We start from the raw sequence: 26,008 nt of genomic DNA, 5'->3' as shown, positions 1-26,008 counted from the left end.
ATTTCTGCACTAGACATGAGGGGCTTTCCACTGAGAGAGGTAAATGGATGCTACAACAAACCTATGTCATTTCTGGTCAGGTTTTTCCAACGAAGGAGAAGGCTCAAACTTGGAAGAAAAAAAGTTCTGATTTCAGACAATCTTGGGTTGACTGGAATCATGAATTTAAAACAATGGCCCTTATTTCCTTTCCTATGTCATTTTCTATGACCTTTCTGTCTTTCCTTCCTCAGACTCCTCCTTCTCTCCAATCTTTAATTCACTTGCCCCTTAAGCATGGGCATGTTCTGTCAGATGATAATAGGTTTTATTTCAATCAACAATCACCTCATTTCCCATATTAAACAAAGAAGTCAACAAACAAAGACTTTATGATCGAGTCATTTGGCAAGAATTTTGGATAACAATTTTTTAAAAAGAATTAATTGTATTGGTACAATTTAAATATACACAACAATCACATTTATCAAAAGAAATTTGTACCTTTGAATATCTTGATTTTTCTCCCAATCCTCTCCCTTCAACCCTCTTACAAAATTTTTATTTCCACTTTTTCTTTTCTCATTTTTTACCCTTTTCCTTCCTTCCCCCTTTTCCCTTTCAGTTTCCCTTTCCTTTTGAACAGTTTCTTCCTATTTCATTTTATCTATTATACATTTTTGTCTTCATTTACCCTTTTAGTTTCTTACACTAGAGAGGCAATGCGATATTCATACGTGTTCATTTTATTTCTCTTAAGAGTATGGTCTCAAGTTGCATCCATTTAACTATAAATGTCTCAAATTAATCTTTCTTTATGGCTGAGTAGTACTCTATTGTACAGAAAAACTACATCTTTTAAACCAAAGAATGGATAACAAGTTTTTTTTATCACACTTATTTTAAAAAACCTTCAATATCATAAAATGCCTTCGAAATTTACAAAAAAGGAAATGTGGTTGAGCATGGACAACCACGGACAGCTTTGACAACAATGTCCCTCTCTCAATCATCCTTGGCCTGAGTCCCCTATACTTGGTTCCTCTTTGTCCCTTCCCATCTCTTTGACTTCCGGCTTCTTCCGTGAGAGCCTGGGGAGAATTAGTGGGGACCTCTCAGAATCTCTGTAGTACTACTGAAGATGGATCCTTAAGTTTATTTAAAAAATCTCATATTTTAGGGGTCATTTTCTACTAATATGATCAACTGATTATGATTAATTTCTGTATAATTAGGTATAAATTCCTTATTAAAATATAAGCCAATTTGTATCCCCTTAGATTTTACATTTTCTGTAGACAAATGACTGAATCATTTGAAAAAAAATATGTTTCATTTCATTAAGCAATTCATCACCAGATTTAAGGGGAAACAAGAAGCTTTTGTACGGATTCTAGTTAGAAATATAAATTTATTCAATTTTTTTAACTGATATATTTAAATCAACAATACCAGTGCTGCTGGGTGTGGTGGCACACGCCCATAATCCCAGCACTCAGGAGGCTGAGGCAGGTGGATCGCTGTGAGTTCGAGACTACATAGTGAGTTCCAGGTCAGTCTCAACTACATAGTGAGACCCTGTTAAAAAAAACAAACCAAAACCAAAACCAAACAATACCAGTGCATATTATCAATTAGATGGTTCATAGGCTTTGAATTCTATGTGAGAAACACTGATACACACGTACAGACACACAGAGGCACACACACAAACACACACACATACACACAGTCCAGTGAAACTTTTCATGAACTTAAGCAAATTGACAAGGGGTGTGGAAAACAGAATGTGTTTCTGGTTTTCTCTTTGAATATAGTAATGTCTACCAAAATAACATATCTAGACCATTATAGAAATTCTGAAAACAGAATTTTCACCATGACCTAAATTGTGGCTGAGGGTTTCAAGGTGGCAAAAAATCGGAGCTGTCAGATATTGAAAGCTCCAGCCTCAGAGGATGCATGTTTCACTTCTGCTGTGTTTCCCTACTCAACACAAACCTCCAGGGTTGAGAATGGCAAATCACACTGCAACGGGTCAGGAGGAATTGTTCTGGCTACACTTGTAAACAACCTAAATGTAAGTCAAGCATATGAAACTCGTAAGGGCTTTTGACAGGTACGATCTCCTGGAGAAACTGCACCAGCGACATGCCGGTGGTGAGCAGGGGCAGAGTGCTGTGTCCTTCTTGCTTTCTTTATCTGGGTACCAGAAATCCCCGTAAACCTCTATCAGTCCAAAATGGCCTCAGTGACAGCCCAGTGGTGATTTAATTTTAATTTCTACTAAAATCGAGCATTTTTTGTCATGTTCATTGGTCTCTTAAATTTCTTTCATTGGTACTAACTGTATGTTTGTATCCTCTGTCATCATTCAAATTAAGGACCTTAAGAAGGTTATTTAAATTGGATTGGGCATCCTGTCTATCAACTTGAAAGAGGTTTTTACGTAAAAGTTAATTCTTTACCACATATGCTGCAGACTTTCTTTTTCCGATGGGTATCTTTTGCTGTTTCTGATATATCCACCTGTATCTTTTCATGCCAACATCTCTGCCACTGTACACCATCTCCCCCAGGCACAGCCTCAGGGCTCCTTTCTGGCTGACCAGCACCCTGAAGAGGATCTAAAATGCTAGCTCAGGAAACTCAGGGGAGTAAGCCAGTGACTCTGCTCACTGGGGCTACGTTGAGTCAAATTTCTCTCCAGTCGTGTTGGAGACTTTCACACTTCAGACTGGGTAAATGGCTTGACAAATGACTCTTGGAAGAACAGGCTTAGGGCATTCATTGGAGGATCACAGCCAAAGAAATTTGTTATTACCTTGTGGGGAATCAAGGTAAGCTTGTGGGACAAACCCCAAATTAACCCTGAGAGTCCTCTGGCCATGGAATGACACTTGCTATTTTATCTATACTGGTAGACCTGAACCTGCAAGGAACTGGCTTACCCTTCCCAGGTTCAAATCCCAGTCTAGGCCCTCGGTATAACCACTGGCCTCCAGAGAAGTTGGCCTCTTAGCACTTTTCCAGGTTTGAAGTGAGCTGAGCAGTGGCTTGAAGGGCCTGCAAGTTCTGAACCATGATTCAAGTCTGTGTGATGTATTTTTCATGGTACAGCTGTAGTCCCCAGTTAGTCAACCAAACACTCACCTAAGGATTGTTGTGAAAGCATTTTTCTGATACAATTAAACTCCATAATCAGTTGACTATAAGAAAGGAACTGTCTTGGAGAATTTGGGGGTCCTGATTGTAGTCACTAGAAGACTTTCAAAGGTGAGCCAAAGTTTCAGAGAGAGAGAGAGAGAGAGACCCTTGAACCACAGCTCCAGTCTATCCTTTCCATACTCTTCCTCCCTGCTGCCTGATGGATTTTGGATTTTCTTAGCCCACTCACAACTGCATGAGCCAATTCCCATAAAGCACAGCTGCTTACACAGGAATAGGTGTCCCCACAGCTTCTCTGGTGGAAGAATGACCCCGATGATGTAGTGTCTCTGTCTGTCTCTTTGGAACATGGTCTGCAGCCCCTGACGTCCCTCCAGTGGCCAGGTTAGTTGTTCCTTCACTCAGGGACCTCATAGATCTGGATTTTACATTTTGTCCCAGGACAGTTCAGCAGAGAGGAAGAATAGCAAGGAGAGAGACATGTAGCTAACCACAAACCTCCTGACGGCCCAGAGAAGCGGTGGGAAGAGGACTGACAGGCCTACCTCCATATAATTTGACAGTGCCTCACATGACAGGCACACCCAAGAGCTAGGAGTTAAATTCACCAGAGAACAGAACCTACACCAAAGCATTCCAGTGCACATCCTCCCTACCCCACATGTTTTGTTTTTAAACCTGGGCTGAGCCTCATCCCACATAAACTCCTGGCTCAGTACCTCTCTGGGCCTCTGCCAAACCACACCCCATGTCCCTCCAAAATGTGATTTAATGCTCCAGTGTGCCAAGCTGTGCCCATCTGGCTTGTTTTGTAGGCTCCAGACTTCCTAGAAACCCATATCTCTTGCGTGTTCTGCAGACAGGCATGGATGCCCGGTACATCTGGAACGTTTGGGCCTTGGGTTGTAAATTTCCCTTTTGGGATCTGGAAGCAGCTCCCACCTTTGGGATTGGAGCAAGCAAGGCCACCCAGTCCTCTCAAACACCAATATGCCAGGAGGTAGGCAGTGTTAGGTTAGAGCTTCCTCTCCAGCTGCACTTTGGAATCACATTTGGCACCGTAACAGGCGATCTTGTTGGCTTCACCCTCTGGGTCTCCGTGGACCCTGAGCTGCTCTGGCTGCAGCTCCATCACCTGCTGGGACTTCTCCCACTGAGGCCGCTCTGGTTTGCTTCCAAGCAGGAGCCAGAGAGATTTTTCAGAATGTTATACCAATTATCGCTGGCCTCACCTGCCATCCCAGACACCCACATCAATTTCATCAAATAACCACTGGACACCCGGGGGTTGCCTACAGAGCTCAGGTGAGCAAGGAGGATGTGACCTTGGCCTCCTGAACTCCCCCCGGAAGGAGGCAGCAGGGAACAAAGACCACTAGATCATCACTAAATATCATGGCTTTTCCCATGGAGTTGGAATGAAGTTCAACCCCTAACCCGAGGCTTTTCTAATGTGGCCTAGGAGCCTTGGCTTTTCATGCCCTGTGTGGAGACCCCCACAATGACTCCTTTTGGCCCGGACACACTGAGGTCCTCCTCACTTGTTGGCTTCTTCTCCTATGCTCAGAACACCTAGAGGGACCCACTCACACACACCAGTCATTTTCCTGGTGAACTCCTTGTGCAGGTGAACCGCATGGCTCACCTTTCAGGAAGTTTTTTCCTGGGACCTGAAGGACAGGAAAGAAATGAGAAAGGCTGCCTCCAGCCCTTCTCTTGCAGCCTTCTTTCTGCCAGAATCACTCTGACCTACTCTGAGCCACTCATCCTCTAGCTTTGAGAGTACAGAAACATTTCAGACACCTTTGGGGATGGGGCAAGGGAGAGGGCCCAGTGGGAAAGAAGAGGAGGGAATGTTCTAGGTAAAAGGAAGAGAGCTTAGAAGCCGGTATGCCTGGGGGAGCTGCCATTTCTACCATCTACTTTGCTGCATTTACTGGATACCAACTGTGCACTGAATGAGCCACAGAAAGGCTCTGCCAAGATGGCGGGAATAGATTTCTGAACAAACCCCCGTCCCCATCTTAGGCAGGAACTAAGCTCATAGAGTGGATTTTGGAAGCTGAACTTTTGTTTTCTCCCTCAGGACTGTTAATTTTCTCTGATGCAAGGACAAAGAGTTGGTCACAGTGTAGCAGTTAGCATCCTCTACTGGATAGAATTTTATACCTATAGATACCTGGTGGGTTTGCAACACATATGTAACAAACACAACAGCACTCACAGCTGATGTGGGCCATTGGGACAGCCCTCTGGCCTGCAGGGCATGATGTGTGGTGGGGGTGATGCCTGAATCCCAACACTAGAGCAGAGCCCTTTCAGTCCCTCCTACCATGAATGGCCTAGTTGTCACATCTTTCCAATCTTCCCAGCAGAACCTGAGAACTTCAAGAGGAATCTATGCATGTGAGGGGCTTAAGCTTAAATGCCTTTATGGTTAAACCTACTTCTCCCTTCAATTTCCCTCTAGAATGTCACAGGGATTTTCAGGGAGCAGCAACAGTCTTAAACTTCAAAAGATGAACCTTGCTGTTCAAAGCTGTTCAACATTGGGTGCACAGGTGGTATGTAAGGTTTTGTGCATGACTCTTGGTCTTTCCTGCCTTCAGAGGAGGCAAAGGGGGCACAGTTCAAGCTGGTAGACTTTAAATTAGATGTCTGTGAACAGGAAGGTAGAGAAGGGAGAGGAACCTAGATATGGGTACACATTTTCCAAATTATCTGCAGTTTGCCATTCCCTCATCATCAAATGCCAGTTAGAGTTGCAGAGACCACTAAAAATATATTTTACTCTATTCAGACTTCCCTTTCTGAAAAGGCTCACTGTTAACAAGTTTCCTGAAATCTGTTGCATGATTTTGTTGTCTCCACTGATAAAACCCTCAATAGTGTGTTTCCCAGATGGCAGACAGAGACTTTGGCACCTGTGCTACACACCAGATAAAGCTTTCTTTCTGATCAGATATATGGACTGTGCTCTAAAATGCTTGTCACCCTACACTGATGAGCAGGTCATCTATCATTAGAGACAGGAGACTGAATGAAAATACATGAAGTTCTTTGAGTTTTCAGGACAGCAGATGGACCAACACCAGCCCTACTACTGTGGCTGGAAGGAGGGGTGAGGTATTAAAGCAAGCAAGTATTAAATGTTCGTTCTCTTCTTGAGGATTTTATTATAATACAGACGGTCCTTGTTTTACAATGGTTAGATTTATGATTTTCCAACTCTATGATGGTACAAAAGTGATCCTCATTCAGGATAAAACATATTTTGAGTTTTTAATTTTGATCTTTCCACAGGGTGGCCATATTCTCTCTGGAGCTGAGCTCAGGTGAACAAGGGGGGAAATAACTGATATTTTACAGTGCACTGTGTTGCTAGGTTAGGATGCTTGGTAGGTTCAGTGTATTAAATGGACTTTCAACTTATATATCTTCACTTTACAATGGCTTTATTCAGTTAAATCCTATCATAGGTTGAGAAGCAACTATGTTTAGATAAGTTTGAGCCCTGGAGCCAGAAGCTTTTTTATGCCATCAGAGGTAGTTCTCGTGTTTCTGCAGTTCCCTTCCAGAACTCCTTTCCTTTACTACTTCTGCCCTACCTGCTTGTCCCTTGGCTCTAACTCTACATGTACGGGAACAGAGCAGCTCAAGTGGGAAGACAGCTCTTGCATGCTATGGTTTAACAGAACTGGCCTCTGCATTAGAAAATAGTCACATAGGAAGACCAGCTGAAGACTAAGAAGAATAAGACCAAGACTACACCTCCAGGGTTTGCTCACAGGACATTAACGATCTTCAGACAATAGCTATTCTCGAGCTCTGAGTTTCAGGACAGTCAGGAAACCTTCAAAACTCAGAAGGTCAAGCTCATGGCCCAGAGTTAGGAATGTTATGGCTCTGTGCCTCTTATGGGAATAAATAAAGAAGTCCTTTCTAAGGTGAGTAGCACTTCAAGTTACTCAAGCAGGAGATACAGCTCTCCACCTTGAACAGAGTCCGGGGGAACAGAAACGGTGCCAATAGTGATTAGTAAGGGTTACCGCCAACCAAAAAAAAAAAAGAGCACAAGAACCACTACATTTAAACAACAGAATATAAATTCTGGGTGCCAAATCCTGGCCCACATAGCTTCCTCCCCTGACACATACTCTAGAAATAGTCTCATCTTATGCCCTCAGGGACTATCCAGACTGGAGCTCTGCTCCACACAACCATGGAATTAGAACAAATCCTCCCACATCTATTTTCTCAGTCACCAAAGCAACTTTCTTGGTCACTAAGGGAAGAAAAGTTAAAAACAACCCCTACCATCATTATACATCAGAAATAGGTGTCCTGGATATTTTACTTGTCTTTTCAAAAAAGTCTTTGAAAACTTCTCACTACTCAGGAAAAGTAATCGTGCTGAATTGTGGTGAAGCAAGAAACATTTGGCTTTGAAAACTTCTCACTATTCAGGAAAAGTAATCGTGCTGAATTGTGGTGAAGCAAGAAACATTTGGCTTCCCAAAGGAACGGCATTATACTGCTTGGACAGCCTGTGGCTACAGCTGCTTCTTCCAGAGAAGAGTACATATTCTCACAAGTCACTGGTGAGGGTTTGGGACAAACTTTACCATGCGGTGTAAATTCCCAGAGAGCAGAAACCATGTAGACTAATTCCCAGGTCATGTTGTCTAGGGCCCAGCAATTGGCAGAGACAATAAATTAGGGTGCCTAGTGTTGTCACGTTGTGGTGGGAATTGGGGCCAAGCCTAATTTCTATTGCAGATCAGTCTTGGAGTAAAATGACAGCTGATGAATGTTAGGTCCAGATTTCAGATGAATCAAAAGCTCAAGGTGTCTATTAGTAAGCATTTCCTTCCCAGCTCCAAGCCCAGTTTTTCCTGCTCTGTTCCCAGGATGCCAGGGTTGGAACCTGCAAATCTTCATTCTGCTCTGCCAGCTGCTCTCTGAAGACTTTGCCAAGACAGGGTACTAGAGAATATTTGTCCTGGTTTGTTTTCTGTTCCTGTGAGCATCAGCCCAGCAACACTTCCTGTCCATTTCCTTTTCCTGAGATGATTTCCTGTTCTTGTCAGCATCGTATCAGCCTCACTTTTTCCTCCCCAAGTTGGCTGCAACAGGAAAAGCAGCCAGGAAAGCAGGAAAGCAGCTGGATCCAGGTTGTGGTTTTCTCAGCATTTCCCAACAGCCTTCACTGATCTTCAGTGATGTAGCAATCCCTCCTTTGAGGCTGGGGTCACAGGCCCACGGGACCCTATTCCACCTCATGAGACGCCAGTGCTGGTGGCTGGTGTTCCCTCCTCTCTGAGGTCTGGTTTTAGCATAATAGTTTTCCCCCCATGCATCCAAAGCTTAGTGATTCAGACCTTCTCATGTTCCCCTAGCTTTCACGGAGGAAGCGGCTTCTGGTAGTCACTGTCTTTGTGACATCTTTTCAACTTTTTCCTTTTTAGCTAACTGTAATTACTTTAAATTCTTTTTTATGAAAGGAGTTGTTATTTCTCCCCAGGACTGACATATCCAGCATTTTCTTTTAATCCAGGTGTGGCACGAGGTCTGGAGTTAACATAAGACATTGGTCGCAATTGGCTCTGTCACTTGGGTCAGTCACAACCTCCTTCAAGCTGTTTCACCTTTAGTAGACCAACAGATGGTTTTATGTCAGAGATTGTGAACGATGTCCATGTAGGGCAAGGTGAAGCCTACAGATGTGACAAGTGTGGCCTAGTGCCTGTAAGTACATTTTCGTAGTATAAACTGACTTCCCTCTGGTGGGCCCCGTCTTCTCTTTTTACATTTGTACTCTGAACAACACAGACTGCCCAGAGGTATGGAAAGTACCATAAGATTGTAACCCTGGGGTTAATGCGGGCACTGTTTGCTCCTCAACTGCAGTGGTAGCTGTTTTACTGTGAGGTTTGCTGAAAGAGTTGGAGATGAGCAGAGAGGATGGGATAACTGGTGTGGCAACTGGTGGGAGAATAATTGCAATTTTCTGGGGAAACTAACAGGTCACCCTTCCTGATGTTGAGAAAGATTTTGAGCAAGAGCAGCTGTGAGTGTCCCCAGCATCTAAGGGAAGGTACATGAGCTTAGCTGATTAGGAAACATGGGGGCCACCACAGGCCACCTTCCAGCCTCCTGCTCCTGCCCATCTGACATCTGTCCTGGCCTCTGGAGCAGACATAGCCAGTGGTGTTCTGTCCACTCTTGGTGATGCTGTCATTGGTGGGACCAACAATGACTTTTCCTGCTTGCATCAAGTAGAAAAGTTAGTTCACTAAATGGTCTGGTGAGTGAATGTGTAAACACAATGGACCCTTTGACCGACAGAACTGAATTTATAGAACTGCTCCATTCTGAGATGTTTTGGAGACCCAGGCAAGGGTGCAGGCCTATGAGCCATGTGATCAGCAGAAATGGACACACTTCACTGAACCACATTCTCTGAGTGGCTAAGAGGCTCTTTGTGTTTATCCCAGCAGAGCCTTCTCTCTAACCTTAAAATGAGTTGAGCAATGTGTTTCTGAAGACCCTACATGTGCACATCACATTCATTTATAGGCCTTGCTATATAAGCAAAATATAAAGCAATCTTTCAGTTTAGTGTGGGGAGATGGTGGTGGTGATGATGATGATGATGATGATGATGATGGTGATGATGATGATGATGATATTCAGGCCCACAAGGTATCAGGGCCAGGTGATTTGGTACCAGGGGAATCTGGACTTATAGAAGATTCTGTAGAGACTAAGTCCTGCAAGGAGCCCACAACCCAAACAGAGCTCCATGACCACTGCGTCTGCATGGGGACACTTATTTTTCTGCTCATACAGCAAAGACTGGGTAGGAGCCCAACATATACCTTTTACACGGTTGCTGGTTACCACAGTACACAAGTTAGACACCTGAAGCTGGACATCACAGGGTCTGGAAGACTAGGCTTGTCAATGGCAACAGTTTCTGAAACTTAGGAAGTCCAAACACAACCGAGGTCCAAGTATAGGAGCCCAACAGTCAACTTGCAAACAGCGCAGGATAGCATCTGAGCCCCGTTCCCCTACCGATGTGATTAGTAAGATCCATTCTCTGGACTGCATGTGATTGTAAAGCATGAGGCCTGCTTGTTGCACACTTCCACCTGTTTATCCCAGGGACACACTTCTGAAATGGTGGTGGTCAGTGGAAAACACGGTCACCGCCATAGAAATGCAACCACCACCTCTTGGGGGGCCTTTATATGGCCCTACCTCCCTCTCTAGCCCCTCACATCCTGCCAGTCTCTTCAAGTGATAGCCACAATAGGTGATCTTGGCAGTACCAGGTCTTTCCTCCATGTGGGAATTCTACCTGCTAGCCTAGCACTCACCTTTCAGGCTTCAGATTTGATGGAACCTGCCAGGGAAGCTCCAGCCTTCCAATAAGGTTTTCTCTAGCACAAGGTCTCCTAGCACCTTCAGCTTTCCTGCCAGATAATGATCACAAGTTGCAGTCATCTGATTGCTCTGTTATTGACCAGGCTGAGTGCAGTGTGAGCTCCTAACAGAGGACCTGTAGCATCCTGCATATCACTATGTGCCTGCTACTTGGCCCTGTGCCAGGACATGGAAAATACACATCTCACACAAAGGAAGCAAATGACTGGTTGGTGACTGTTGAGTACTACAGATGAGCATTCAGCTCCTAACAGCAAGGACTAAGGAGAATACAGCCAGGCCTCTTGCCAACCATTCTCTGCCACACTCTCTTTCAGTGAGAGATGTGACAACAAGTAGTGGGAATAGAGCCACAACAATGGCCAGAATCTGGCCTGACCCTTTACGTTACAGCAGGAGAAGGCAGGGGAGGTGGCTGTGACACGAATTAATATGGGTGACTTCAAGTGGGGCAAGAGTCATCCACACTTAATGAACTTTCTAAGGCCAACTTCAAATACTTCACTCACCTCCCTGTGCTTGTCCTTCTCTGTCCCTAACTCTGCATTAACAAGGTGGGGACCTTGATGGTGACCAGGCCTGTGGTGTGTGGCTGGGGCCACCTTGCTGGCACCAGAGTTTTTCTATTGGAGCTACTTATGTGCTCCATATGTCCAACATTGAGCTCTGGATGGATGAGGTGCCCCAAGAATACTTTATGCCCCAAGCCACCCAGGGTGAGCTGTGCTCTTAGACTGGGACACGAGTATCACAAGGAACTAAAAATGCTTTGAAAATTTAAATGTGACCTTCCACATTCACTTGTAAATGCTAAATAGCCAAGATTTTAATTACTTTGCAACAGAAGTCTTGTACCCTCTATGGATCACTTCTTATTATATTCAATGACACCATGCATAAGACACAAGCCAAATCTTAGGACAGCAGACCACCCTGTCTTTTTCCATGGATTCTAGCTTCTGTTTTTAGAAGAGCCAACAAGAGTTTAGACATCAACCAAAGTGCAAATTAAAAAACAACAAAGAAACTCTTAATCACCATAAACTAGTATGCTTGTTCACTAGGATTCTTCCCTCTAAAGAGTACTGGCAGCTTAGAAGAGCAGCTGCAGCCCACTTTTCTCATCCTGTCCCCCGCCTCCCCGCCTTTCTGCAGCAAGGCTAAGGGATGATGGAGTTTCGGTAATTGTAAACCTCAGGCTGTTTCTCAGCGCGCCGCTCTCAGGCACAACTATAAGTGCTATTGGAAAAACAAACACTGCTGCAAATATTAACTGTGCATAAGGATTCCTTATAGGTTGAGGGAAAAATTCTGCTTTCATATGGTTGGGGTCATTCAACTGTACGTTTCACATATGTATTTTCCAGATTTAAAAGACAGAGAAAGACTTCTCTCTTTCCAGTGGCCTGCTTTAATGTTACCAAAGAGTCTTAGAAGAGGACTCTGGGGGGCTTTTTGCATTTTCTTTTATGCATTTTCTTTTCTGTATCTGGTGCACTTTCCTCTATCCATGCTTGATGAGAGAGAGCAAGCCGGTACGTCTTTCTGAAAACACACCCACTTGCCTCTCTGAACAGGGAAGGCACTGTTTTCCATTAATGGAGAAGGTGCAAAACCAAGGTGATGAACCTCAAATTTCCACAGAACTATCTGGAGAGATAATTCTTAGAAGGAATCCCTCGTTATTCCATTCATAAATAGATACAAAATGAGCACAGTCAAGGAAAGTGTATTTGGTATATACTTTATAGGGGACAGAGGAGAGCTGAGCCTTCTGGGGACACATGGACAGCCTTGGGAGCTATACCAAAGCTTGCAGCAGAGTCTCGAGCTGAAGTGCAGGGCAGGGATTCCTGCAGGCAAACAGGATGAACTCACAGCCTGGAATCCCAATTCAGCCAACTGCCTATCAGTCCATCCCACCATTTTAAACTGTAGCAGGGTTCTGCTGTGCTGCTGAGCAATCATTCTTAAGGTAACAACCCGGCCACCCCTCTAACTCCTGGGGGCAGCGCTGTAGGAGCAATCTCAAGTAGGATGCACTGGAGATTTGTAGTGGGGCTCTATCTAGTGAATTTTCATCAGCAAAAGCAGCCAGCCTCAAGACAGACAAGGAAACAAGACAACAGCCAACCTGTCTTTTTGCATGTGGAAGGCACCTGTCATTAAAGGAGGGTGCACTTGCACACACACACCCCTAGACAATACTTTAAACATCTGTACAGGAGATTGCATTTGAAAACCTGCTAGCACTGCTAGAAGCTGGAGTATCTGAGCATTATTGCCAGGCTTAAACTGCTATGTGCATGTCTCTAAGGGGATGAGTCTCACCTCCTGGCAGTCTCAGAACATGAGTCATAAGGAGCTACCATCACAATGGAACACTCCATCTCACGTGGCCCACTGAGGGAACAGGGCCACCCAGAACATCAAACAGTGCCCCCAAGTGCTAAGGCTGGGAACTACAGCTGTACAGTGGCCCCTTGGAGCAGGCCTTCCCTTTGGGCATGTGTGTTCTGCCAGACTGGGGTGCATGTGCCATCTAGAGCTCTTAATGGTTAGGTCTAAGGCCCAATTGTCCTGAACTTGCTCTTATTTGCATGAAAATAACAACTTGCATCAAAATGTGAATTGAAATAAACTTGGGACCAGGCATTTTGTTCACATACCTTCAAAGCATCTGTACAGTACAGACCCGAGATCCCTACATGTCAGTCATTTGTGAGCCACAAAGACTTGGTTACTCCCTATTAACTGCTTAAATTAATCAAAGGGATGAATATAAATCTAATTCAGAACAGGACCAAAGGTTACTAAATTACTTGTGATTTTAAACAAGATCGGTATACCACATGTTTATTTAATAAGTAAGACATAGGAAGGAATGCTAAAACTAGTTAGCATTCTGTTTAAGGTCCTTATATTTGTCCAGCTGAATACAAAAGTATAAGTTGATGGCTTATGTATGAGTCAGCTTTACTGTTGCTGGGACAAAACACATAACACTCACAATTGAGACAAGTTTAATTTGGCTTGTGGTTTCAGGGAATTCAGTCCATGGTCAGCTGGCTTCAAGGTAGGAACATTATGGTGGAACCACATGGGGGAAGTACACAGTGCCTGGAAAGCAGAGCACAGGGGAAGAGAGCCTGAAAAGAAGGGGTCAGGGGCCAGCTAGAGTAATCAGTCGAACTCCCATGAGTGACCCAGACCCAGAGATACTCAGAAGGGTGCTTTAATCTCCTATGTGTCTTTCAAGCCAACTTGCCAAGTTGACAATCAAGATTAACCATCACAGTTTTTCAATCCAAATTGCCTGAGGTGCTCAGCTTAGTATTATTTTGGTATTTGAGGCACTTGAAAGTATAGTAATAACACACTTGCTAACTTTCTTTTACTCCTTTAAATTAGTGCAAATCAATGAAGTTTTAATGTTGTCATCATAGCTATAACCTATCTTATCTTTATTCTGGAAAAGAATTCCACTATTGGTTTAGATGTGACTTAATCATTTGCTTTTCAACTGTTTTTCACATGTTAATTGGGTTCAGCTACCTGTAAGCTGGGCCAGAAGTACACATTTCACAGGTACAAAAGAAGAATATTACAGTCCCACTGACAAAATTTATTCCTCCTCTGTCACATGGCCAGCATGGACCTAGGGGTCATCCAGAGCAATGGCTTCATTTCAGGTGGGGAGACCAAAGCCTACAGAGGTAAAATGACTCGTTTATGTCACAGATGGCTGTCACCAGAGCCAGCTAGCCCCTGAAGTTCAAACTTAACTGTAATTACTTAAGATGAGGATTGGAGTAGAAGGTTCTTTTGATTATACTTTTTATACATTCAGTTCCATTTTTTCTTGCCCAGTGTCCTGTGGGATTTTAACCTAATGCTTGCTATGAGCCCAGTCTCTCATATACATCCAAAAGGGCAGAGACAGGTCATCTGGCCAGTGAGAAAAACATTTACTCAGTAAATGAGGGACAGTCTTTAGCGCTTGGACTCCTTTTAAACAAACAACTCATGGTTAACTATTATCTCCCCAGCTTTTATCCTCTAATCTGTAGTTTTAAATTCTTAGTAGTAATTATTCTTCCACTTATGTCTGTAATCACCAAGTGCAGACAGAAGCAAGTCTTTTCACAGAGGAAAAAAGTCCTCATTTTTTTCATGGTAAACTATGATATTCAGTTAGTGCAATAATAATTTCCTCCTTATAGAGATAATTGCATCTTTAAACCCATTTGAGGTTGGAGAGCTCTGTTGTGCAGGCATGTTCTGAAAGACTGAACCAAGCATGTTCTGATAGCCATTCATTTGTGACTTCATTCATTATTGTAACTGCATCTTCTGCAACACAAATGCTAAATTATACATTATGTATCTTTCCAAGCACAGCAGATCAATTTTTAAACAGACCAGGAGGAGTGATCAGGTTACAAACTTAAACTGAGCTACAGGGTACATTCTACCATTTCATGTAATATCGATAGCAGCTCAATTTAAATTTCAAAAAAAGCAAATATGTTTAATAAATTTGGTGTGAATGATTATATAGTTCCATACTACTACTGTACAAGAGTGTGCACATATACAAATCTATAGGTAGAATTACATACATTTCAATATATATCATATATATTTTTACTCACATTTTTCTTAATAAAACAAAGCAGCTTGACTGTACATAGATGTGATGTTACATTAAGTCCTGAGTAATTTAAGGGATTATTAATAAACAACTGTAAATTCTACTTTTTTAGTTTAAGATCCAGTAGATTCTGTAACAAAAATGTAAAGAAAAAATGCTTAAAAATATGCATCTGGTTTTGCGCTTGTTTTGTGCTTAGCAGAAAAAGCTTAAGAATGCACAGCAGCCTCTGAGATTTGGGAATATGTATTCAAGGCTGTACAATGACCTACATGTAGAGATGTCATCTACATCCAATCTGTCAGGCATGGAAGACTATCCTCATGACTGGACCAAAAATCCCTTTTGCAGAATATGAAATTCTGTGTAAACATCAGTGTTTCAGTGTTATATAAAAGTTCTGATACAAACAAGAAGAAAAAACCATAATGAAATAATTTAAAATGCTTTTCTTGGAATATAGCCAGCCATATGGAAGGGCTATAAAAAAAAAGTCTATTTTGGTGAAGGAGGAAACCAGACAGAAGTCACTTAGGGGTGGTCTGGCCAGCTACTGGTTCTGCAGGCCCAGGTTGGCTGGCGTAGGGTTGGAGCTCAGCGGGCCCTGTCATCCTGTGTCTGGAGGGACTTGCTGTGTGACAGGAGGAAGCGCAATGGAAAGCCACATTCACCTACAGTGTGGTACAGCCCACCTGCTGGGGCACCGCTGGACTCAGGCACTGGGTACATGATGCGAGGGGTCCCGGCTGCCGCTCCTGCATCAGAGCTGCTTGCACTAGAAGGCACTGCGTCGATGGCTCCTGTTGCCCCAGCTCTACCCTGTCCCGTAGCTGCTGTAGTCAAAGACTCCTTTCTTGAAGAATGGTGAGAACTCACAGATGGTGTGTTTCGAAAGGGTCAGCCCCACTTTGCTAATGTGCAGGGGAGATGTCGCCGACTGCAGCATCACACTGAAAAAGTCCCTGAGGTATTTCTGAGGAGGAGACAAGAGTGGGGAACACGGTCAAGGTGTATTTCTGGGTAGAGTGGAGGAGAAAAAGTGTGGGGAAACAACTCACCACCCACCTGGATTTTACGAACAAGACCAGGGAGGTTACATTAGAGGAAGCCTGGTGCCACAGGAAGGTCCTCAAGCACCTCAGCACTGTAAGGCTAAAGGTGAGCACAGAGCCCTCAAATCCATCTCCACAGCAGAATCTCTTTGGCACAAGGCCTTGGTTCATGGCAAGCCCATGTCTACCACAAGGGACTGGTTTGCAGTAGTCACTAGTGTCACTAGTCCTGGTCTTAAAAAGTCATTTCTTCTCTGCTCAAATCACTCATTAAATAAAATGATGATTAAGAGAGAGAGAAAAAGTGCCCATTTGTTCTGTGCTAAACATGCCATTTATTGGCATTTTAAAATTGCACAGTCAGAGTCTGCTCTGTCTTAGAAAACAACAGCAAAGAAATGGGAGAGGGAAGATCAGCCCCACACATTGACAGATCATTTTGGAAATCCTATAATCATAGGCAAAAATAAGTTCTCTCTAGATGAACTGTACTGGATCCTTCCTTCCTCCTCCCCACAGGCACCTGTCACAGTGTTCTCTACCTGTGCCTTTGTGGCACTGGGAGGCAAACTGTGTGTAAGACTAGGCTCTGGGATGGAGGTGTGTGTGTAAAGTCATTCCTGGGAGCTGGAGGGATGCAGTAAAGGAAGGGAACACAGCAGTACAGTGAGACTATTTTAGGGCACTGAATCCCCTCCATGACAGAAAATGAAGCATAGGGAAGGGGTTAGACCAAAAACTCACTACTGTCTCAGTCCATTTAAAAAATATTAACCATTCCAGTACCAACTCAGAAATTAAACATAATAATTCTGAATTGTGACTAACAAAAAATTTTGTTTAACATGACCTACTGGCAGTGTTCCCCAATCAGAGGTGATTCTGCCCACAGGGGATCTTAGGCACTGTTTGGAGACATCTGTGACTGCCACACTCTGTGTGGAGAGTGAGTCCAGTGGGTGGAGGCTGTGCATGCTAACATCCCGCCACATACAGGGCAGCCCACAGGACAAGGAATTATCTGGCTTCAAATGTCAATCATGTCCATCTTAGAAACCTTCCCAAGAGAATAGAATCAGCTACCTTCTATCAACTGACAACCTCAAATGTCCCTCCAAACAAAGTCATCTGGCATAAGGAAAGTTCAATGACTTCTTTCCTTAAAAAGGTAGCAAGGATTACTATTAATAACAATTATATAACTTACAGTTTCTAAAGACCTAATATAAGTAAAACAGATGCACAATAAACACACTCTTTATTTTTTAGTGCTGAGGATTGATCCCAGGGCCACTCGCATGCCAGATAAATGCTCTAATGCTGAGCTACACTTTTAGGTTTTAAATTGGCCTTAAAGTGCGATTCTCTGAATGTATAATCTGATGAGTGTTAAACCATGTGGAACCACCACCAAACCAAGATGACACGTATTTGCATCACTTCCAGAAGTTTCCTAAGACACCCTACTTTACATGATCCTCAAATTCTGTCTACAATTACACAACGTAATCATTTCATGAGGATGCTGTTATTGAGAAAAGCTAGTAATCATAAGAAAAGAGAAAAGTGCTAAGCGTGGTTAACTCAGGCCTGCTTTCCTGGCTTAAGATCTCTAACTGGCTGATCTCCAGAAGCCTCTCTAGAAAGGATCCTGAAAGTGGAATCAGGTTCATGTAAGAAAGTATGAAAGCCAATTGCTGACAAAAGCAGATCTTAACCCTAGCACTTACTGGCCTCAGAGAGCCAAAAGGAGATTGCCATTTCAACACTCCTAGGGCAAGGAATCCTGAGGATGTCAGCTCCAGAAGTACCTGAATTCCATCATGCGGTTACCAGCAAACACTGTCACTGCACCTGAGCAGTCAAGTGCTTTATGAATCCACATTGGATTGTCTCTTGCAGAGTAGAGAAAGGGGATTTAGGATGAAGAAGATGAGAAGCTTGCCCACTTGTGCCTGGAGCTGTGACTCTTCCACAGCTGAGTGAAGGATGGAGACAGGTTCTGCACAGGTGTTGTTTCTGTGGCTCTTGGGTGGCTCCTGCTTCAGGAACCCTACAAGCAGCATTAATGTTCAGACTACTGTTTGCAACAAAATCACCTCAAGAAGAATTCTCATAAACTAGGAAGCTATTTAAATCTGGGAGCAGATGTTGATAAACATTTGTCATAGTTGGTTCACAAAGTAAGGGGCTTTTAAAGTGCCAATAAAGTCTGAAAAGTATAATGGGACATTAAAAGTATAAATAAAAGAGGAAATACTGGAGACACCTTCCTTGCCTAAGCACAGCCACTAAAAGAGAACTATAAATCAGTCGTAGAAAAGCTTTCTTCTTTAAAAAATACTCATTAGCATGCCTGGATGAAACCCCAGATAGAAATATCTAATTTGGCCACTTTTAAACATTGCAGAAGGATCGCCCCACCCTCACCCCAGCCTGCATCAAGCAGAAGGTGGAAGGTGGAGGTCTGGGACAGCTGTGCAGAAATCCCGTTCTTTCTCTGGCCTGCCTCAAGTCAACTCCCACCCCCTGCTCTCAGGCCTCCTGATTGTGCTAGTTCTTGGAAACACTCTACAAAGACACAGGTGGTCATAAAGGTCAACCTTTCTGAGCTCCAGAAGATAGAACAGAAGTGAACAACTGCAATAAAGGCACATCAGATCTCCATATTTGGTAATTTGGAGAAATCACCACCTTCCATCAGAACTTGGAATATCTTCAGAGAAAGGGCAGAGGGAACCTGTAGTAGAACCTTGCAGAGTTCAACCCTGCAGGAGGTCAGGGAGCTCAATTTGGGCCTTGCAGCCCAAACTCAGCCTGAATCTCAAGGGGCAGCCATCAGCTAGCTGAGACTAAAGGACTAAGTCCTGCACATGGCTGCAAACATTGTCTATTATGACAGCAGAGATATAGTCTGAAAGAGGCCCTTCAAATTCTTTTTCTTCTTTTATTTCCTCATTCTGCTCTGCAATTTCTTTCTTTTTTCTGTCTTCTTTTTCCAACTTAGTCTCTTGCTCCCCCATATTATTCTTCATCTCCCTTTCTGTTCCTGCCCTAACTTGGATTTCTTTGTTTATTGTTTTTCCTCTTTATTTTCTTTTCTTCTCTCATTTTCCTTCACTCAACGGTCAATAGTTTCAAAAGAAAGTGAGCCCCTATTACTGTTGTTATATTCTTGTCCTTATTCTTGCACTCTGTCTTTCCCTCTTGTCTTCAACAGTTTCCTAAAGTTTATGCAGTCATCCTGTGTCCTCTGGCTTCACTTGAAACCTTCTCCAATTCTTTTATCTATCTACTCCTCTCATCCTAACTCTGTCTAAGCCCCCATTCTAAAGGGTAAAGATGCAATATTGAAGAGTTTATTCACTGTAAACATATTTTGGGCTGCTGCTTGATTTTAATTCACATGGTTTAAAGGTGATAGATTAATGACTATCACAAATGGTCAATTTGTTAGCTGAGTTTGATTCTATTGTGTTGGTGATTGTATCAATTGGGCTAAAGGGTTGTGATTGATTTAATGAGTTGTCCTTTCTGACATTATGAAGCTGAGAATGTCTATGAGTCATTAGAGACTCAAAAGCTAAAGAGCATATCAGGAAGATTTAGGTAATAACCCAGGAATTAAAGCAAGGACAACCCAACAACAAAAATAAAATAGAGAAAACACTTAAGCAAGACACAAAGACAGACTTCTAGTTCACCAATGGCAAACTCTAGGGCAAATGAGGTTGAACAGTCTGACAGTGAACTACCAGGACACCCTGAACTCACAGCACTGGAAGCAATAAAACAGATCAATTGGGCTCTAGAAAAATTCAAAACAGAAATAATTTCCCAGATAATTACAGAGATGGTGAGCAGAAAGACATGATTAGAGACACTAGAACAAACTGACAAAAAAAAAAAAAGTGATCTCAGGACCATGATAGAAGCCATGAAGTTCCTGCATAAGAAAGAAATGGAAATGATGAATGTCTAACATAGGAAATAAATGGAATCCATGAAACAGATTCAGATATCCAGGAGATTAAAAACTCTATTGAAAGCTTTCACAGCAGGATAAATGAATGCGAAGATAGAATTTCAGATATAGAAGATAAGACTGAAGTCAGTGACTGTGAATAGAGAAGTCTCTTAAAAACAGTAGGGGATCATGAGAAATTGATCCACCAAATCCTAGATGATGCAAAGAAGAATAACGTAAGACTGATAGGAATACATGAAGTAGCAGGAGAAAATACAAATGACTTAAAAAGCTGTTCACAGAATTAATGACAGAAAACTTCCCAAACAGAGGAGAAGAATTTGACATACAGATAAGTGAGGCATATAGGACTCCAACTAGCCACGATCAAAAAAAAAAAAAAATCTACACCTAGACATATAATAATCAAGATCCCAGAAACCCAACAGAAGAACAAAATACTACAAGCAGTAAGAGAAAAGAAACAAAGCACATGCAAAGGAAGCCCATCAGAATCACAGCAGACTTTTCAACCCAAACCCTCAGGTCAAGGAGAGCCTGGAGTGAGGTATTTTAAGTCCTAAAAGAAAACCTCCAACCTAGACTTATGTATCCTGAAAAACTCTTTCAAAATAGATAGGGAAATAAGATACTTCCATGACAAAGAACACCTGAGAAACTTCACGAATACCAAACCAGCACTACAAGGAATTCTAAACAATATCCTACAAAAAGACAATGAAGGTCACAACACCATGAGGCCCAAAAGAACAAATCAAATAGGCAAGGCAAAAAACTAAAGGGAGAGGGGGAAAAAGTAAAAAGAGTCAACAAAAGGACAATAACATGACAATAATAAGTCAGTACATATCAGTTATAACCATCAATGTCAATGGCCTGAATTCGCCAATCAAGAGAAACAGACTAGCAGAATGGATTAAGAAGCAAAATCCAACAATATGTTGTATACAAGAAATACACCTAGTGCAAAAAGAAGCCCATAGACTGAAAGTGAAAGGATGGAAAACAGTTTTCCATGCAACAGGAGCCCAGAAAAAAGCAGGGGTAGCTATCTTATTCACAGACAAAGTAAATTTCAAACCAAAACTGATTAAGAAAGACAAAGAAGGTCACTACATCCTGGTAAAGGGAACAATTCAAGAGGAAGAGATGACAATCATAAACATATATGCACCAAATATTAATGCCCCCAACTATATAAAACAAATATTAACTAACATTAAAAACCAAATAAATACCTAAATACCACACTACCACAAATAGACAGATCATCTAGGCAAAAACTCAACAAAGAATACTGGAAGTGAACCAAGCTTTTGAACATATGGACTTAATAGAAGTCTAAGAGAGTGTTCCACCCCACAAAATCAGAATACACATTCTTTTCAGCTGCACATGGGTCATTCTCCAACATGAACCACATACTAGCTCACAGAACAGGTTTGAATAAATGCAAAGGAATTGAAGTTATCTCCTGTATATTATCAGATCATAGTGCAATCAAGCTGGAGATCAATAGTATAAAAAAAAGTAGGAACTTCACAAACACATGGAAATTGAATAACACTCTTCTGAACAATCAATAGATCACAGAGGAAATTAAAGAAGAAATTAGACAGTTTTTAGAAATAAATGATAATGCCAATAAAACATAGAGGAATCTGTGGGACACAATGAAATCAGTTCTATGTGAAAAAATCATAGCAGTGAATGCCCACACTAGGAAAAGACAGCGAGCTCAAATAAACAAACTAATCGTGAATCTTAGAATTCTAGAAAAAGAAAAGCAAGAAAAACCTAAAGCTCATACAAGAGAGGAAATTATAAAGATGAGAGCAGAAATCAATGCAATGGAAACTAAGAAAATGATACAAAAAAAAGGTCAATGAGTCAAAAGAGTTGGTTTTTTGAAAGAATAAATAAAATCAATAAACCCTTAGCTAATCTTATCAAAAAAAGGAAAGAAAAGGCTCAGATCCATGCAATTAGGAACGAAAAAGGTGAAGTCACAACAGATACAGCAGAAATCCAGAGGATCATCAATACCTACTTTGAGAAACTGTACTCTAATAAAATGGAGAACACAGAAGAAATGGACAGATTTCTCCATACTTATGAATTACCAAAGTTGAACGAAGAAGATAAAAAAAACTCTAAACACCCCAATTACAATCAGTGAAATTGAAAATGTAATTAAAAGTTTACCAACAAAGAAAAGCCCAGGCCCTGATGGATTCACCGCTGAATTTTACAAGACATTTAGAGAAGAACTACTGCCACTACTCTTTAAACTCTTCAATGAAATTGAAAGGGAAGCAATACTTCTGAATTCATTCCTGGAAGCAAGTGTAACTTTGATTCCCAAACCAGGGAAAGACCCAACTAAAAAAGAGAACTACAGGCTAACCTCCTTAATAAAAATAGATGAAAAAATCCTTGATAAGATATTGGCAAACAGAATACAGAGGGTCATCAAGAAGATCCTACACCCTGACCAAGTAGGATTTATTCCAGGGATGCAAAGATGGTTCAACACATGTAAATCAATAAATGTAATACACTATATTAACAGAGTCTAGGACAAAAACTATATGATCCTCTCAATAGATGCAGAAAAAGCATTTGACAAAATTCAACACCCATTCATGATAAAAGCCCTGCAAAAAATGGGAATAGATGGTCTATATCTCAACTTAATAAAGACTATCTATGAAAAACCAACAACCAACATCATATTAAATGGCCAAAAACTGAAAACCTTCACATCAAAATAAGGAATAAGACAAGGATGCCCACTATCACCACTCCTATTTGATAAAGTTCTGGCAACATTAGCCATAGCAATTAGACAAGAGAAAGAAATAAAAGCAACAAAGATAGGGAAGGAAGAAGTGAAACTGTGATTATTTGTTGATGATGATACTCTACATTGAAGACCCAAAAAATTCCACCAAAAGACTTCTTGACTTAATTGACACTTTCAACAGAGTAGCTGCATACAAGGTCAACAAAAATCAATAGTCTTCTTGTACACAAATAACAGACTCACTGAGAGAGAAATCAGGGAAACAATTCCTTTCACAATAGCATCCAAAAAAATGAATTATCTAGGAATCAATCTAACAAAAGAAGCAAAAGACCTGTATACTGAAAACTACAGCACTCTGAAGAAAGAGATCAAAGAGGATATAAGAAAATGGAAAGATATCCCCTGCTCCTAAGTAGGAAGATCAACATAGTGAAAATAGCCATAGTAACAAAACTGCTATACAGATTCAATGCAATGCCAATTGAAATTCCAACACTATATTTCACAGTACTGGAAAAAATAATTCAAAAATTCATTTGGAACCAGAAGAGACCTAGAATACCAAAAGCCAGCCTAGGCAACAGACACACGGTAGCAGGTATAACAATTCCCAATTTGGAACTATACTACAAAGCCACTGTGATAAAAACAGCATGGTACTGGCAAAGAAACAGACCTGAGGATCAGTGGAATACATTGGAAGATACAGAAACAACTCCAGATGTACTCAGCTACCTCATCTTTGACAAAGGAGCGACCAACCTCACTGGAGGAAAAATAGCCTCTTTATAAATGGTGCTGGAAAAATTGGGTTTCAACTTACCAAAGATTAAAACTATACCCTTATCTTTCACCATGCACTAAATTAAACTCCAAGTGGACTAAAGATATAAATATTAAAAAAGAGACACTAAATTTGCTAAAAGATAAGTTAGGCAGAACTCTTGAAGACATTGGCATAGGAAAAGATTTTTATGAACAAATCCTCAGTAGCACAGGAACTAGCACAAAGAATCAACAACTGGGATCTCATCTTATCAGAAAGCTTCTGCACTTCAAAAGAAACCATCAACAGAACTAAGAGACAACCTACAATGTGGGAAAAAATTTTTACCAGCTGCTCCTCAGAAAAACACTATTATCTAGAATATGTAAAGAACTCAAAAAAACAAAATCAGTTCCCCCAAATATAAAGACCCAATTCAAAAATGGGCATGTGAAATGAACAGATATTTCTCATACAAATAAGTAAAAGCAGCAAGTAAATATATGAAAAAATGTTCCACATCACTGGTCATTTGAGAGATGCAGATGAAAACAACACTGAGATTCCACCTCACCCCACAAAGAGTGGCTGCTATCAGGAAATCAACCAATAAAAAAATGTGGCAGGGTTTTGTGGAGAAAGGAACCCTTCTCCATTGTTGGTGGGAGTGCAGACTGGTGCAACCACTATGGAAATCAATATAGAGATACCTCAAAGAGCTGGGGCTAGAGGTTCCATTTGACCCAGCCATCCCTCTGCTGGGTTATCTTTCCAAAAGAATTAAAAGAATCACATCTCAGTAATATATGCACACCCATGTTTATAGTGGCACAGTTTGCAATAACTAAAACTTGGAAACAGCCCATTTGCCCATCAGTTGGAGACTGGATAAAGAATATTTTTTTATATATAAAATGGAATACTACTTAGCCATAAAGAATAAGAAATTAGAGTCATTCATAGGAAAATGGATGCATATTGAGGATACACTCAAGTGAAATAAATAAGGTACACATGTAAATACTGAATAGTTTCTATGGTGTGAAAAACTATAATTGTAAATAAGATCCTAATGACTTAATTGACAATGCAAAATAGGAAGAAAAGGGCCAAAGTTGTAGAAGAAGTGGGAAGGGTAGGGGAAAGGAAATAAGGGAAAAGAAAAAAAATGAGAAAATGACAAAAAATGGAAATAAAGTTTTTGTAAATAGGGAAGGGAGGAGGGGAAGAAAGGAGGGCAGGGGTATGGGGGAAAAATGAGAATCAAGACCTGTTATATAAAGGTACAAGATCACAATGATGAATGTAACTGTACTGCATACCTAAAATGTACCAATAAACAAAATGAGAAAAAAAATCATAAGGAATATTATATAAAAATAAAAAGTATGAAACAACAACAACAAAAAATTGCAGAAGAGTTTTCTCATTGCAAAACAATCTTCTGCCTAGCAAAAGTATCAAGAAGCTTGGTTTCCTTTATAGAGATGGCTTCCTTGGGGCACAGAAAGTATCTGACTGGGAAGTGTTCTCTGTCGTAACCTCCAAGTGTTCCCAGGTCTATAAGACAAGGTATGAACTTTGTGGCTGCACCCAAAGCCACACACTTGGAGCAGGCTGAGCAAATTCTAGTGATAATAAAACCAAGGGCTAGGGCTGGGCAGAAGAGCCTCCTGACATCACAACAGTGACTTGTTCTTTACAGTCTCCCATCACTCCTGGAACACTGCAAAGCTAAGGAAAGGTGCTAAGAAACCCTGATGATTTATTTTTTAAATTGAAACAAATGCACAGGAAACAGCATACATCCTAAATGCAGGGTCAAAGGCATTTTCGCAACATAAATGTAACTATGTGATCACTGGCTAGGTATGATAATCATCTGCCCTACATCCATCATCTTTCCCTGAAGGTCACCCGCCTGGACTTCTAGCAGCACCTCAGAAGCTTCATACTGATGCAGTCTCTATTTTGTGTCTGGCTTCCACTAGGTAATACCATGCTTCTGAGATATCACCACACTCTGTGTGTGTGTGTGTGTGTGTGTGTGTGTGTGTGTGTGTGTTTGTTTAGCTGGGGCTTGCTCAGTAACCTTGCCATGTAGTATTCCACATGTGCACATACCAACTGACCACTGGAT

General features: G+C 41.6%; 1 protein-coding gene across 8 annotated transcripts in view; it reads right to left on the bottom strand.

The window, feature by feature from the left end:
• Kif16b (kinesin family member 16B) overlaps positions 1-26,008 on the bottom strand; it is a 486,842-nt gene that overhangs the window by 180,098 nt on the left and 280,736 nt on the right. For 2 of the 8 annotated variants that reach the window (XM_010634119.2, XM_010634120.2), the window contains one exon: positions 1,542-16,226. The exons of the other annotated variants lie outside the window; for them this stretch is intronic. In XM_010634119.2, the coding sequence (XP_010632421.1) occupies positions 16,068-16,226 (159 nt within the window). In that variant the 3' untranslated portion in view covers positions 1,542-16,067. Of the gene's footprint in view, positions 1-1,541; positions 16,227-26,008 lie in introns of those variants that run through there. 8 annotated transcript variants of the gene reach the window in all.

The sequence above is a fragment of the Fukomys damarensis genome, unplaced genomic scaffold (assembly GCF_012274545.1).
Source record: "Fukomys damarensis isolate Sample0158 unplaced genomic scaffold, DMR_v1.0_HiC HiC_scaffold_7, whole genome shotgun sequence".
NCBI classification, from domain to species: Eukaryota; Metazoa; Chordata; class Mammalia; order Rodentia; family Bathyergidae; genus Fukomys; species Fukomys damarensis.
This window is presented reverse-complemented; position numbering and strand designations above follow the sequence as displayed.